Source organism: Petromyzon marinus, chromosome 14, assembly GCF_048934315.1.
Source record: "Petromyzon marinus isolate PM22_M1 ecotype Great Lakes invasive population chromosome 14, UKy_Petmar_22M1.pri1.0, whole genome shotgun sequence".
NCBI classification, from domain to species: Eukaryota; Metazoa; Chordata; class Hyperoartia; order Petromyzontiformes; family Petromyzontidae; genus Petromyzon; species Petromyzon marinus.
Window position 1 is genome coordinate 14,146,875 of NC_133680.1, and position 13,858 is coordinate 14,160,732.

Here is a 13,858-nt window from a genome sequence, read left to right on the forward strand (position 1 = left end):
ACTCAATGATGGCAGCTATACAAAAATAAAAAGAGATCCCACCAACAGCCTGGTCACCAAAACGAACAAAATCATCTCTGATTCAACAGCATTAATTGATGAGATCAAACAGTTCTCGTTGAAATCCTCTGCTGCCAGACCACCAAGATTATATGGCCTTCCAAAGATACACAAAGAAGATACACCCCTTCGTCCCATCGTCTCTACTATCAACTCCCTCACCTACAAACTGGCACGTTTTCTTGCTGATATACAGCGACCTTTCACTGGAAAAACCACCTCTGCGGTACTAAATTCTACTCACCTGGTATCGACAATCAAAGGCATTTCCCTGTCCCCAGACGACCTGCTTGTCAGTTTTGATGTGGTGTCCTTGTTCACCAAAGTCCCGGTACCTGACACCATTGCTATCATTGAAGACCTGGTTCATCAAGGACTGCATACTGATGTACCCCCCCTGGTGAGACATTGCTTAACCAACACATACTTCACCTGGAATGGAACTTTCTACAAACAAACTGAGGGCACCCCAATGGGCTCCCCCCTATCTCCGGTTGTAGCCAACGTATTCATGGAAAAATTTGAAACTGACGCCATCCAGACTGCCACTCTACGCCCGACCTTATGGAAGAGGTACGTTGATGACACCTTTGTCATCTGGCCACATGGCCAGCCTGCTCTAGACCAATTCCGCGACCACATCAATTCCATACACCCAGCCATCAGATTTACCATGGAGGTCGAAAAAGATGGCAAACTACCCTTTTTGGATGTCTTAATTAAAAGAAGACATGATGGTTCAATGAGCCACTCTGTCTACAGGAAAGCTACCCATACAGATGCTTACTTGAAACCGGATTCCCACCACCTTCCATCCCAGAAGAACTCCCTCATCAAGACTCTATACCATAGAGCCCAATGCATTTCCGACCAGGAACACATTACCAGTGAACTCAAGCACGTACACCAGGCTCTCAGGGCTAATGGTTACTCTGTCTACACAATCCGCAAAGCCATCACTCCAGTCATGAAGAAGGATCCTCTTGTGGAGCCACTCAAAACCATCACCTTACCCTACATTGCAGGGGTCACTAAAAAGATCTCCAAAATCCTGAATAAACACAAGATCCAGGTCCGATTCAACACAGTACATAAAATCCGTGATTTAGTTCCATCTGTAAAAGATGCTCTTCCAGACATACAGTACCCGGGCGTTTACAAACTAAAGTGCCTCTGTGGTAGTAGCTACATTGGAGAAACCAAAAGACATATCTCGGACCGCATCCGCGAACATAAAGCAGACTTGAAACATGGTAAGACGAACTCCTCTGCCGTGGCAGATCACTGTTATAATTCAGTGGGCTCACATGACATTGACTTCTCCAAGACGGAGGTTCTTTGCAAACCAACCGGCTACCATGAGAGATTCGTTCATGAGGCCATTCACATATACAAGCACAGAGACAATTTCAACCGAGAAGATGGATTCTGGCTTGGTAACCATTGGAAAGATGTTTTAAACCATTTCTGTTCTTAATTAATTGTATTTTACGATGACCTTCAGACTGCAGCTCTTTCGCCAGCATTGACTCTTAATACGTCTCACACCACGGTTAATGGTATGGTTTACAACATGGAGTATAATAGCGCCTCGCAGCTGTCTCTCTCCCCCTCCTCTGTTCCGACCATGGATGAACTCGTCCGTCTGAACGGGGCCCGTAGCTATCCGTGGTGCTAAAGTTGAGGGTAAAAATCCACCCATTTTTTTTCGCCATATAGCATTGTGATATATAACGACTTATTGTTGGTAGCTTAGCTGATTGGAGAATATAGAGTTTATTGATAACATTAAGGTAATTTATATTTTAGTCTTTTATTGGTTCACTATATAGTACTGTGAATAGCTCAGATGTGTAGGCCTTGACTTCAACATAGTCATTTCTGTGACCAGTCACTAGCTAATCACTCAGTTATTTCAATGCTAAATTCGCCTAGTTATTTCAATGCTAAATTCTCCTGTTTGATTTGTACTAAGTGCCTCGGTGAATGTGTATGCTCTGACTTTAACGTAGCTATTTCTGTGACCAGTTACAAGCTAATCACTCACCTATTTCAATGCTAAATTCTATGCTAATTCCTTTGTCAAGGGGTGCCTCTGCGGATGTGTATGCTTTAACTTAGCTATTCAATGCTAAATTCTATGCTAATTCCTTTATCAAGGGGTGTCTCTGCAGATGTGTATGCTTTAACTTTAACATAGCTATTTCTGTGACAAGTCACAAGCTAATCACTCAGCCATTTCAATGCTAAATTATATGCTAATTCCTTTGTCAAGGCGCTTTGTTTCCTCTCACACAGCTTAAAGGTCGTGATCTGAACGTGGCTCTTTCACTCCAGCGCTGTCCTACCAGACAGTCTCGTCCCTTCACCTGATGAAGGCCGCTTGTGTTGTGGCCGAAACGTCGTGAGAATATTATTGTGTTATTTTATTTTATCAATTTATTATTTTATTCTCATTTTACGTGACTTTACCGAAAGAACCAAAGAAGATTTCCACATCGGCAACTCTATAAAGACAACACCAGTTGGTCAGACCTGTGGTGGGAGAGAAAGAATGCATTGCTTTGAGACATAAAGGCACACTAACACCTCGGCCTATGCCGTTAAAATAACTAACAATTGGCATTGTGTCAGTAGTGAGAACGTTTCCAATTAAATTGACTAGGAGTTTCTTCACAATGTCAGACGTTTCATATGCAGCCTTACAGCTCCAATTGATGGAGGACCAATGCCATACCCAATGTTTGAATGTCGTGAGACAACTCACAGTTGTACAACTCACAGTTGTACAACTACCGTGTGCAGTGGCAATTGGCAAACTCAAAACTTTTCAAGGACGTGCAGAGCCCAATATGTGTTTTACAGTCCTCTGCATTCACATGTAACTTTGCACACATCCGTTGATTTGTTCACATGGAGAGACAAAGCCACCGAGGTGGAAAGCCTGGATTTACCCAACCCTGATTTACATTTAGACTAATTTTGCAATCAACAGATCTCTCACGAAACATGCGTTGTGTACAACATTGTTTCCCAACATATGCTATAGGGACTACAGTGACATGGAAATAAACTCATAATGGAATTACAGGCCGCCCTGGACACCCATAAGCATTCGTTTCACACACACACATAGCTTGGTGCTGAGACGCAAGTCAAGACTCGCCAAAAACGGCTCTTAACCCAAAAAACCATCAATATATAATTACTTTAGGCTGACGGATGATGGGATGTTGTTTACTGGCAAATATCTGTGTGATGCTCTGACACGTACCCCCCTGTGTGACTGCAGGAGAGATCTGGGAGAAGGGCATGGTGATACCTCTAAAGCCTCACATCTACCAACCCCTGCTGGAAAGAATCCGTGCCGAGGGAATCATCTACTCTGACAGCACCACTGTCCAGTAGCGCCACCGAAATCCCTTGCGCCACCATTCCCCCGGCGCCACCATTCCCCCAGCGCCACCACTCCCAGCGCCACTGCACTCCGCCAGCACCATTTCGCTTTTTCAGCTATTCATTTTCCCAGTGTCAGCAACTCTTCCCAGTTCTGAGTTGTCTCTGCCGTGAATGTTCTGCTCATTTCATGTTTTGTTTTTATGACTTTACAGTCATTTTGTAAAATGCTAAATAACGTTTTCTTTTTGCTCTAACAATGGGACAGAGCTTAAATCAGTGGCGGAAATTCCATATCTCTCCCTGTAGTAGCATGGATTTTTCTCCTGGTCCTCCGGTTTTCCCTCCACTTTTAGAATCGATGTATTTGGCTGCTCGAAATTTCCACATGATAAGCCACTTTGTTGAGCTGTCATTTGTGGCCAGGTCGCTCCTGAAAAAGATCTACATAGCTCAGTGGGCCTTACCTGGCAAGATAAAATAAAACATAGTTTAATAGTTTACAGCTTAGTTTCATCTGTATGTATTATTCCACTCGGGATGCCATTCCCTCTGCGGGGTGAAAGCTGCCCGTTCTATTGCCGTGTAGCACTCGGTGAGTGGGGAGCAGACAGCCGAGCGAGCAGCGCGGGGAAGGTGAGGCAAGGATTGAATGCGATCCCCAGTGTGCGACGGGCGTATTCATAAAACTACCACTCTTGACTTTTAGTGGTAATAATTTTACTACTCCAGTGCAGTGAAAGGCTGAGTTGACCCCTAACCGGGATTTCAACGTGCAGCCTTCCAATTGCGAGTTATGCATGCTCACCTAAGTATGGGATTAATATTGCACTAAGTTAAATCCACAGGTCCACTGGAAGTAACGCATACATTTCTGTACCATGGACACAAAGTCGAATCAAAGGAAGCTCACTCAATGTAAAATAGGTTCCTTCGGTGAAGTGCTTTTAAAGTCCTACACCAACACCCATGCAATGGGACCAATAATGCACTTTCATACCTTACCCTTCGGACAGCTTCATGAATTTGTGAACATTTGGCCTTGTGGTTTTGCGGTAATGTTAGAACAAATATGCATACGTTTTCTTTGCATTTAGTTTTTAATACACATTGCATCGAGCGTCGTTACCATATCTTTTGGTCTTCAGAAGCAATGGCAAGCGTGCCATGGTGCCTTTTTCCCTCGGGGAGCAGTTTGTGTATTGTCCACCGGTTGGACCAATGAAGCCTGCCTGAGTAGGAAACGGTTTCGAAATGCTGTATTAACGCATTGTTACAATGAGAAGGAATATGCACGCGACTTCCTGGATGACTGAAAAGGTCAGTCGTAGTCGTATAACTGAATGTGTGGAAAGTTGTCGCAGTATAATGCTTTGTAAACTTCACTGTAGTGCGGTTTCCCATTGCACGTGGAAGAGACTGCAAGCATACCATTATGTAAATGTAGTTTAAAAGCTTAACACGTAGGCTTTCACAACCAATGTTATTCATAATAAAGTTTTTTTGGTTAGATCGCATAAGTATAAATGTGTCGAAACCCTCCACCACCCGACAGCCAATTAGGGATTTTTCACGTAAACAAAACACCAAATAGTTACTCTTTCAGCCCACCGGTGTGTTGGATTTGTTGTGGATTTACTCTCCAACACACCGGTGGGCTGAAGTAACTATTTGGCGTTTTGTTTACGTGACATCCCTTACTAATTGGCTGTATTGGGTGGTGGAGGGTTTCGACACATTTATACTTATGCGATCTAACCCAAAAACCTTTATTATGAATAGTTTAATAGCATTTACATGTGAATAACTTAGCATTTACAACACTTTGAAATCTGTATCATGTACGTATTTCGTACATATAACCACGGACATGAGTGCTGTTTATTTTATAATGCTTGAAGTGCAATTTAACGCTTTGTGTAACCTGTTTTCTATTGCTGTAACAAATCACATGTGAGCAGCACTATCAGTTGGAAACTTGAGAAGCCAAAGTGTGATACAAACACTGCGTGTACATACAGGCCGTAACTGTCCAGTCGGGGATCCTGTTAATGTGATGGGCACATGGGTACGAAATCCAGTCCAGTACTCTCTTTAATCGGTCACATGTCTCCCCACATGCCGCATGATGACTGCATCGAAGCAACAGAATTACACATTTACAAAAATAGAATATAAATTGTCTGCCATCGTTTCAGGTGTCTCAACTTAAGGCACAACAAATGCACCTCGACTTGTCTTGCTGAAATGCGCAACATGGCATCGTTTCTGCAGAACAGTTTTAATTACACAGATTTGGGAAATGCCCAGTGTGTGGTTTTTCATTCACATTCTCCCGTGTGGCAATGGTGTTGACTATCCTGTGCACAGGCGAACTGGAAGGCTCCATGAACAGGGCAGTACAATCCTGCCAAACACTCCCAACATTCTAATGCCTTTCATGGGGGTGTTTGAGAGTTGGAATCTCGCCAATAATCTGTGAGCATCTTTGGCGGAATAAGTGTTATATTTATACACGTGTAGTGTCGTCTCTTCTTCCTTCCCCCCTCGAGGCGTGTGTGCATGTGGCGTGCGGCGCACACATTCAGTCGGAGACGAGGTAGTCGCAGGAGGCACCGTCTCTCTTTTATTAGTTCACACCACAAACTCCGGCCTCCTCTCTCTCGACCACGCTGCCACACGGCCCGGCCCAGACACCACCCTGTCCACATTGCTCTGACGGCATCGACCAACACGGCCAACTACTGTCCGGCCGCGCAATGATCGGGCGAAGGCGGCGACGATGACGAGACGAGTCCACTCCCAGAACCGACAGCCCAGAGCTCTCGCTCTCCGCTGCTTATATGAACCTCATGGCAGGACCCCGGGGTCCCGAATAAATGGAAGTCAAAATCGTAAATAATTGATTTATTTTTGGCAACTCCGTCCCACCACGCACAAACGCCACGACCCACCTGGCACGGATCATTCTGTTGTCATATCGTCCAAGCACAGCGAGGACAAATGCAGTAGTCATAAACAAAACTTTGATTATCGCATCGTATAGAGCTCGTCGAGAGGAATAGATTGCCGTATCGTTAGCCTTCAACGGACATAAAATGACGTCGCAACGCAGTTTATGCGAGACTTATGGGACCCCGGGGTCCCGTCAAAGTTTATATTCCCTTCGGCGTGGCTTGGCTCCACCCTAGCTGCACCTCCCTTCTCGAACCCACTAGAGGCTTCCAGGGGCCTCCCTTTGAGGTCTACCGTGACCCTTACCCCAGTTCCACTGCCCTGCCGGCACACACACCGTGTATATGCTCAATGGCGTGTGTGCTAAGTGTCCACTGCAGTTGCTGCTGATGTACAGGAGTCGGCGCTGTGTCACTACACACGTGTAGTGGCGTTTATTCATGCGGACAACTTCATATTTTTCTCCTGTGTCACTTTATTCGTAGCCTCCCACATGGAGGCTCCTCACGTTCAACACCACATACTCCCGTCGTGAACTCTCCCTCTTTTGCTCCACTAGCCTGTCACGAATGCTCTCTCTCTGGCTCCGTGAGCCTGGTTTCCGCTGGCCTGTTGCTGTATACTCCGCTAGCTTCTCACCTCGCTAGCCTCACATTGATATCCCGCTCACCTATTCGCCACTAGCCTATCACACTCGCACTAAGGATTCCGCGACCCTCTCCACTAGCCTGTTACTACACCCACACCTCCAATCCAACCTCGCCCGTGCCCCCAGCGGGGGTTCAGCCAACACCGCTGGGGAGGACGAGGTGTGGAGGGCGAGGTCCCGGACTTCTCTTGTATTGACTTCTTCACGTCTTCATCTCCAACTAACTCCCCTCCGTTGCTTCCCACATCCCCTTATATCCCCCTCCTCATTAAGAGTCCCCAGGTGACCCTCGTTAAGCCGGTGTCCTCCCCCCGGCGTCTCCTGCACATGCTCCCCCTCTTATCGCTTCTATCTCTCGCCTTCTTGGCGCCTACTCCGTGTTTACATTTGCAGCCAGCCAATCACTGCCTCTTTCCTTAATTGCTGGCGTCTCTCTGTCTGCTGTCTACCAGGCCTCACGCTTGCACCTGCTCGTCCTGACCTGACCTCACTTTGCAACCCCGTACATGAATGAAACTGCTGTTTGCAAACCCTGCGTGCATTATGCCACTACACACGTACACACGTGTATAATGCAGTTGGATATGGTGATGCCGCTCATCCCTCAAGCCTCCATTTCCCCGAGCTCTACTGTCATGTCTCTACCAGCCGCCTGTCAGATAACCTGATCACTCCATCTTGCTGCCAGACTCCCCAAGTGGTTGTTAATACATCGTTTAAAAAAATTTCCAGTTTAAATTCGGCGAGAATTTAACACTTTCGGCTCCCCACACTTCACCTCTCATCTTACAAATACAAAATCCTCGTGATTCCGATTTTTCAGTGGTTCGAGTGAAGCTGTAATCAAGAGCAAAAACCTACGTCTTAAACCACCCACAGGGTAGGCTCCTGTCTCGTACGAGGAGTTAATGAAATGTTCTGGTAAAGCGGTGCTGTGGCCACGCTCACTCGAGGCCCTCTAGACTGGTCACGCGAGCGTGAGTTCGCACCCCCCCCCCACCCCTCTCTGTTTCCCTCCCCAGGCCCGTGGGCCGAGAGGGTGGGCGTGGGCCTCTCCCCTTTCCAGGGCGTGTGGGGCAGCACGGAGTGGGGGGGGGAGTTTCAGAGTGAGCGAGCTTGGTGCTCCCGGGAGTGTGTGAAGATTAAAACAAATGTAGGGTAAATTATATAACTCGTGAGAAGTAACCGGCGTTGCCCGGGCGAAAAAATATATTTCAAAACTTATCTTAAAAACCTTACATGAACATACACAGATACTAAACAATTGTGAAAGCCCAGTGGGCCGTTTGTCCATTTCTCCACCAACAAAATTATAAGCGGCTTGCAGAAGTCCAAAAAGTTATAGAAAGTGGGGGGTAAATAGTTGATCTAAAAGGTTTGCAAAAATTGTCGACCCCCCCTCAGAAAATATATTTACCCCCACGTAGGTATCTATACCTACACAAACTTCAGTCGGGCCCATTAAAATGCAAAACAATTTATAACATTTTTGACATGCGTTTTTCTGGATTTTGTTGTTATTTTGTCTCTTACTGTTCAAATAAACCTACCATTAACATAGACTGATCATTTCTTTGTCAGTGGGCAAACGTACAAAAAATACTCACTGTAGCAGGAAAGATCAGGGCCTGCATCTTGGCTGAGGAGGTGGTGCGGATTCTGACCATCGTGGGGCACTGCAGATATGATCTTCACTGCTCGACAGATAAAAAATAGTGTCGGGAGCAGCATCAAGAACTATTGTTGTTTTCCTCGCACTTTTTGTTTATAGGTGTTGTGTCACCACTTTCGAAGGGTTTAGCCAGAGATCAATCGATTTAATTTTTGGTCCGCGTTTTGGGCAAATGAGAAAATGGGAGTTATATCTCCCAAACGGCCACCATCGACAAGGCACCAGTGCTGCCTTCTGCAAACTGCACAAGTGCGTCTTCAATAACAAAGATATGTGCAGAATAACAAAGCTGGGGTGCCACGGCCTCAAAGCCACCCTGCAGGTGCCGCAACCCCCCCCCGCCCCCCACACTGAATACACACACATCGCACACACATCATAATGTCCTGATGTTGGGTCGTCTGGCAGTCAGGTTTTAATCCAATGATTCCTCTGGGGAATGTCCAATGGTTTTCCGATGCCAGGAGATTGGCTCGACCCAGCAGGACAGTTTACTTCGCAGTGCCCCTGAATCGGCTTAATAGTGTGTGGGTGCAAACATATTATTGAATCGGCACGATGAGTCACACATTCCTGAATACAGGGTGGGCAAGAGTGAAAGGTGCGGGAAAAGAAAACAATAGGTCGGGGGCACTAAACTACTGCTACTGCAAGGAAACAAGCACAATTTGCCGCGCGGTATCACGTGACCCAGGTCCTTGGAAGTTGGATATAAAAAGGTAAGACCAGGGAACAAAAAAAAGAGTTCATCTTCAACATCTTGGCCATCTAGAACCCCCTGCTGTCCTGCCTTCTTCAGCCGCTCGCAGCATCCGTGCGACGCCAGTGAGTCCTGCTACGACACAGTGTTAGGCAAGGCTTTCTCATCCTCTTCCCTCCGCCTATCACAGCGTCCGTGCGACGCCGTGAGTACAGCTAGGAGGTATGTGGTAGGACGACGCTTGAGTGATTGGGAGTGTAGCCAGCAGCAGGCTCGGCTTTTCTTGCAAGATACTCCCCCCGGGTAGTGCCGACCCGAGCAGCTTACTTTCAGGGATTGTGGTTTGCGCTGAGAATAAAAGTTAGCAGAGCGCATAGGTGGTGTGGTGTCTGCGATTTCAGTCTGGAGCGACTGCGTGTGCAAGCCGAGTCCTGGGTAGCGGTGGGGGAACGCGCGGCGAGAGTGAATGCGGGGTGGTGATCGTGGGGTCACTACCACGAGTGAGGGAATCGCGCAGGTGTGAGCAGCACTCGCGGGGCCCCCTTTTGTTAGCGGGGCCGCAGTGTGCACGGGCGTGCGCGTTAACAGTTCGTCGCGTGCAGCTGCGCTCCCCGCAGCTGATAGTTAATCACTCGCAGGTGATAGTGCGGTTCGCGGCCCCTCTGTTAGTGACAGCTGCGGTATGCACGACCGTGTGCTTTAATCCCGTGCGTCTCCGAGGCCAGCAGCACGAGCATGTCCCCCTGAGTGGGCGCTAGCGTGGGGGGCCCCATCACTTGTTCGGCGGGGGCCCGGCAGGAGCCGACCGACACGGTGGAGGAGGGAGCGGAACAGGCGGATGTCGCGCCCCACCTGCCCAGTGAGGGCGGCGGGGTGGACGTCGGGCCCCACAAAGCGACTAGTTTACCGGGGCCGTTGTCATCCCAACGCTCCATTACTGCAACGAAACGTGGAAAACATATCGGTGCCACGTCACTGCGCTTGAGCGCTTCCATCAGCACTGCCTCCACCAAATCCAGGGAATCAAGTGGGAAGATCGCTGCACCAATGCGAATGTGCTCCTCCAAGCTGGCTCCTCCAAGCTGGCACCGCCAGCATTGAGGCAATACTTAAAAAAATTCCGATGGACTGGCCACTGCATGCGCATGCATGAGAACCACCGTACCTGCCAGATCCTTTTCTCTCAGCTCTCCAATGGGCAGCGGACGATGGGGAGGACAATGACACCCTCATGTCCTCCCTGAAGCGCGGAAACATCAGCCTGGGAGGAGCTGCCGAGTGCCTAGAGTGGCGCCGCTGTCCCCACCAAGGCCGTGGCCCACTTCCAGACTCAACGTCTCGATGCCGAAGAGGATCGCCGCCAAAAGTAAAAGAAAGCCAACTCGGCACTGCGGATCCCACTTCCACCTGGGACCGCATGACCCCAAATGTCCAAAGATCTGTGGATCCAGAATTGGACTCCTCAGCCACTTGAAGAGCCACCACGTCATCCTCAAACCCCGAGGGACTGCTAACGTTGACAGTTGGAATGACTGTACTGAAAACATCCCTATTTTTTGTATTTAATTAATGGGAAAAGCCTATCCTATTTACGAAATTTCATTTCACGTGTTTTTGAAGAACGTATCTCCTTTTGTAAATCGAGGGATGCTTGTACTGTACTGTATTTATTTAATGCTACGTGTAACACAAGGGTTACTAAAGTGCTAAGCCACATTTTTGGATAAGTTTAACTTCCCGAATTTTTTTCACGCGATTTTCATGAGTTATATTGTTTATAGTGAATTGATAACTGGATTCCAGGCAGAAACTGCATGCTCAATGCTTGCTATATTCCAGTGGCGCGACAAGATAATATTTTGACTATTTTTGTACACCGTATCATTTTCAACACGAGATTGTGAAACAACATGACGCAAGTTTGAGATGCAAGTTACATAGTGGTGAGAGTGCTCTTGGCAGTACAGCTGATTCGGGATGGCAAGGTTTCGGGTTCCCAATGCCCTCCCGCCTCCCACTGCCAAGGGACTTCCTCTTTCGTGTGCAACATTTTCTTATGCTGGAAAGTGGAACGGTGAACGTTTGCAAGGAAGTAATTTAAGTTTCAACTTACCTGGTTCAAGTTCATCACAACCTGGGCTGGAGAGTGAGACAGGAGTATCGCCCAAGCAGAGTTACAAAGTGGGACTTTCTAAGTAGCTAGGAGACCATGGCCGAAATCCCCAGCTTGATTTGCTGTAAGGGGCCTGCTGCCACTCCTGACTCACGGCACCTCAGCATAACTTGATCCACTAGCACAGTAGCTCTCAGCCTTTTTTTAGCTACTGTTACCCCCCTTGTTGAATTTTGTTTCAACCGATGCCGAAGTGGAGTACCCTCTTGCCTGACCCACAATGGATCTGAGAAATAAATGTATGAATTTTTTACGTTAGTATATTAACCAATTGTCAATTTTGTGAGGTATCCTAATGAGCTAAATGACTGCAAGTGAATAAAAAAATGCAACGTACGCTGTTTGTTTGTACTCGCTGGTTACTCTTGGAAATCACATTGGTTTAGAATGGTCTTGTATAACGATTCTAGGTTACCATATGGATTTTATCATAGTAATTTTATATTGGCAGATTCATACGATTCATTATGCACCAATGACTCATATATTATTTGTAGAGTAATAGCGCCTCCTGCTGACGGAAAGTGGTAACTGCAGTGTACGGTAGTACACACGTCAGCAGGCGACAGTATACACGGGGGGAATGCAACGAGGGCAGAGTTCATGGAGGGTTCCATCTGGGCGGAGCAAGGTCACGCCAAGGTCACGCCGGGAGCCCTAACAGGGCAGAGCAATCCTGAGCGGGAGCACGGGGCAGCTGCTGTAAGTGGGTCCCCTCGCCGTGCTGTTGTTTCGCCACCATCGTCCCCGCCGTCTTCACCATCGCTGGACATTGCGAGCTTGACAGCCTGCCAACTGTTGACTTAAAACTTTCGTGACTGCAGGAAATCATATGCTATGGTTCTTGCGGTAAAGTCACGACCGCTTGTGTTGCGATCGAAACGTCGTGATAGTTTTAATAAATAAAAAATATATCGACGTGACTTTACCGAAATAACCATAGAATAAGCCTGCCAACTGTTCTAGCTGGATAGTGCCGCCGACGATAGACGGTTGTGTGTAAAATAGACAGTGTACACACACATAGGGTGCGTATAGTCACCATTGTGTCTTCTAACTGCGTCACTACACATTTATAAATCACCTCGCCTACCCCTGGGACATTGCCAGGTGTACACGACATCACTCCAAGAAACCGGAGCGAAACACAAGGGAACGTGCGACCAAGGAATAGAACGGCCAAGCATTGTCACCGAGTACGTACGTAGACCGCCTTTTGCACCATACGTAGCCTGCCGTGAGGCTCAGAGGTGCGGGCCAAGAGTCCCAAGAGGTGGCGACAACCCCCTGACGCGGTGCCACTGCGGTCAAGCTACTTGGTGACCAGCACCACGCCGATGTTTACCACACCGCAACAGGTACTCATTTTGAGGCTGAGTCGACCTCGGGGAGGCCCAGAACCGATTTAGATAAAAAAAAGTCACTGGTGTTGGCCATAAGCGTGAATCGAACTCGGGTCGCTAGGCTTGTAGCGTCGAGTGTTAACTGCTGTACCACCGCTCCCCCTGCCTGACACGCACACACAGATAAAGACAAAGATCCCCCATATAGCCTTAACAGACTGTAGAGGCAAGTGCACGCACACACAGACTCTCAGGCCAACGCCGCTTGCTGCTGGCCAGCAACTTTGTCAGTGCGCCCAGCTGACTCCACTCGGGGTGGGGGGGCTGGAGACTCGACGACGACCTCGTGGGGTCCGGCCGACGCATCCCGCACCCCCGCACGTGGGGGGAGTTGCTCACCCCCTGGCGCTCTCCGTCCTCTGCGGGGTAGCGAAGCAGCAGCCCCCGTTCACTCGGGTGGGTCAAGAGGAGACCACCTCAGGCTTGCTCGGCGTTCAGGGTTTGCGAGCAAGGGAGGAGGGCGTTTCTTTTCTGGAGACCCTTTGAACAGAATCAATTGGCAATTGATCATCGATTAAATTATCCGGCTGCTTCCAACGTTATCCGGCGGTCTCAGGGCCGATCCGGCAAAACCGCTCCAAAGGCTGTGTAACTAGTTCGGCGATCGGCACCATGTGCGTGACAAAAAAAGAGAGTAGCTAAGCTTGATTTCAGTATGAAACATTACACAGAGTATAAATTATACACTACATACGACTTAACAATGAAATATATACATTGTTTCGTGACTAATAACTACAGTCATAACAACTGAAAATATACGCAGTGCGATCCGGCGATAAAGGTGCGTTGTGTAATTCGGCGTGTCACCGTTCTAAAGGCTGCATCAGTTCGGCGATCGTCAAACTAC

At 47.9% G+C, this 13,858-nt stretch overlaps 2 protein-coding genes across 7 annotated transcripts in view; both read left to right on the forward strand.

The window, feature by feature from the left end:
• The window catches only part of AASS (aminoadipate-semialdehyde synthase), a 57,496-nt gene extending 51,526 nt beyond the window's left edge, over nucleotides 1-5,970 (forward strand). For all 3 annotated transcript variants that reach the window (XM_032954008.2, XM_032954010.2, XM_032954009.2), the window contains one exon: nucleotides 3,353-5,970. In XM_032954008.2, coding sequence (XP_032809899.1) covers nucleotides 3,353-3,468 — 116 coding nt within the window. In that variant the 3' untranslated portion in view covers nucleotides 3,469-5,970. The remainder of the gene's footprint in view (nucleotides 1-3,352) is intronic.
• Nucleotides 5,971-11,983: 6,013 nt separating this feature from the next.
• The window catches only part of LOC116942294 (alpha-aminoadipic semialdehyde synthase, mitochondrial-like), a 56,803-nt gene continuing 54,928 nt past the window's right edge, over nucleotides 11,984-13,858 (forward strand). The window contains exons 1-2 of one of the 4 annotated variants that reach the window (XM_032954011.2): nucleotides 11,984-12,307; nucleotides 12,716-12,801. In XM_032954011.2, coding sequence (XP_032809902.1) covers nucleotides 12,209-12,307; nucleotides 12,716-12,801 — 185 coding nt within the window. In that variant the 5' untranslated portion in view covers nucleotides 11,984-12,208. Of the gene's footprint in view, nucleotides 12,964-13,858 lie in introns of all 4 variants that reach the window. The other 3 variants (XM_032954014.2, XM_032954012.2, XM_032954013.2) reach the window with 3 other exon arrangements.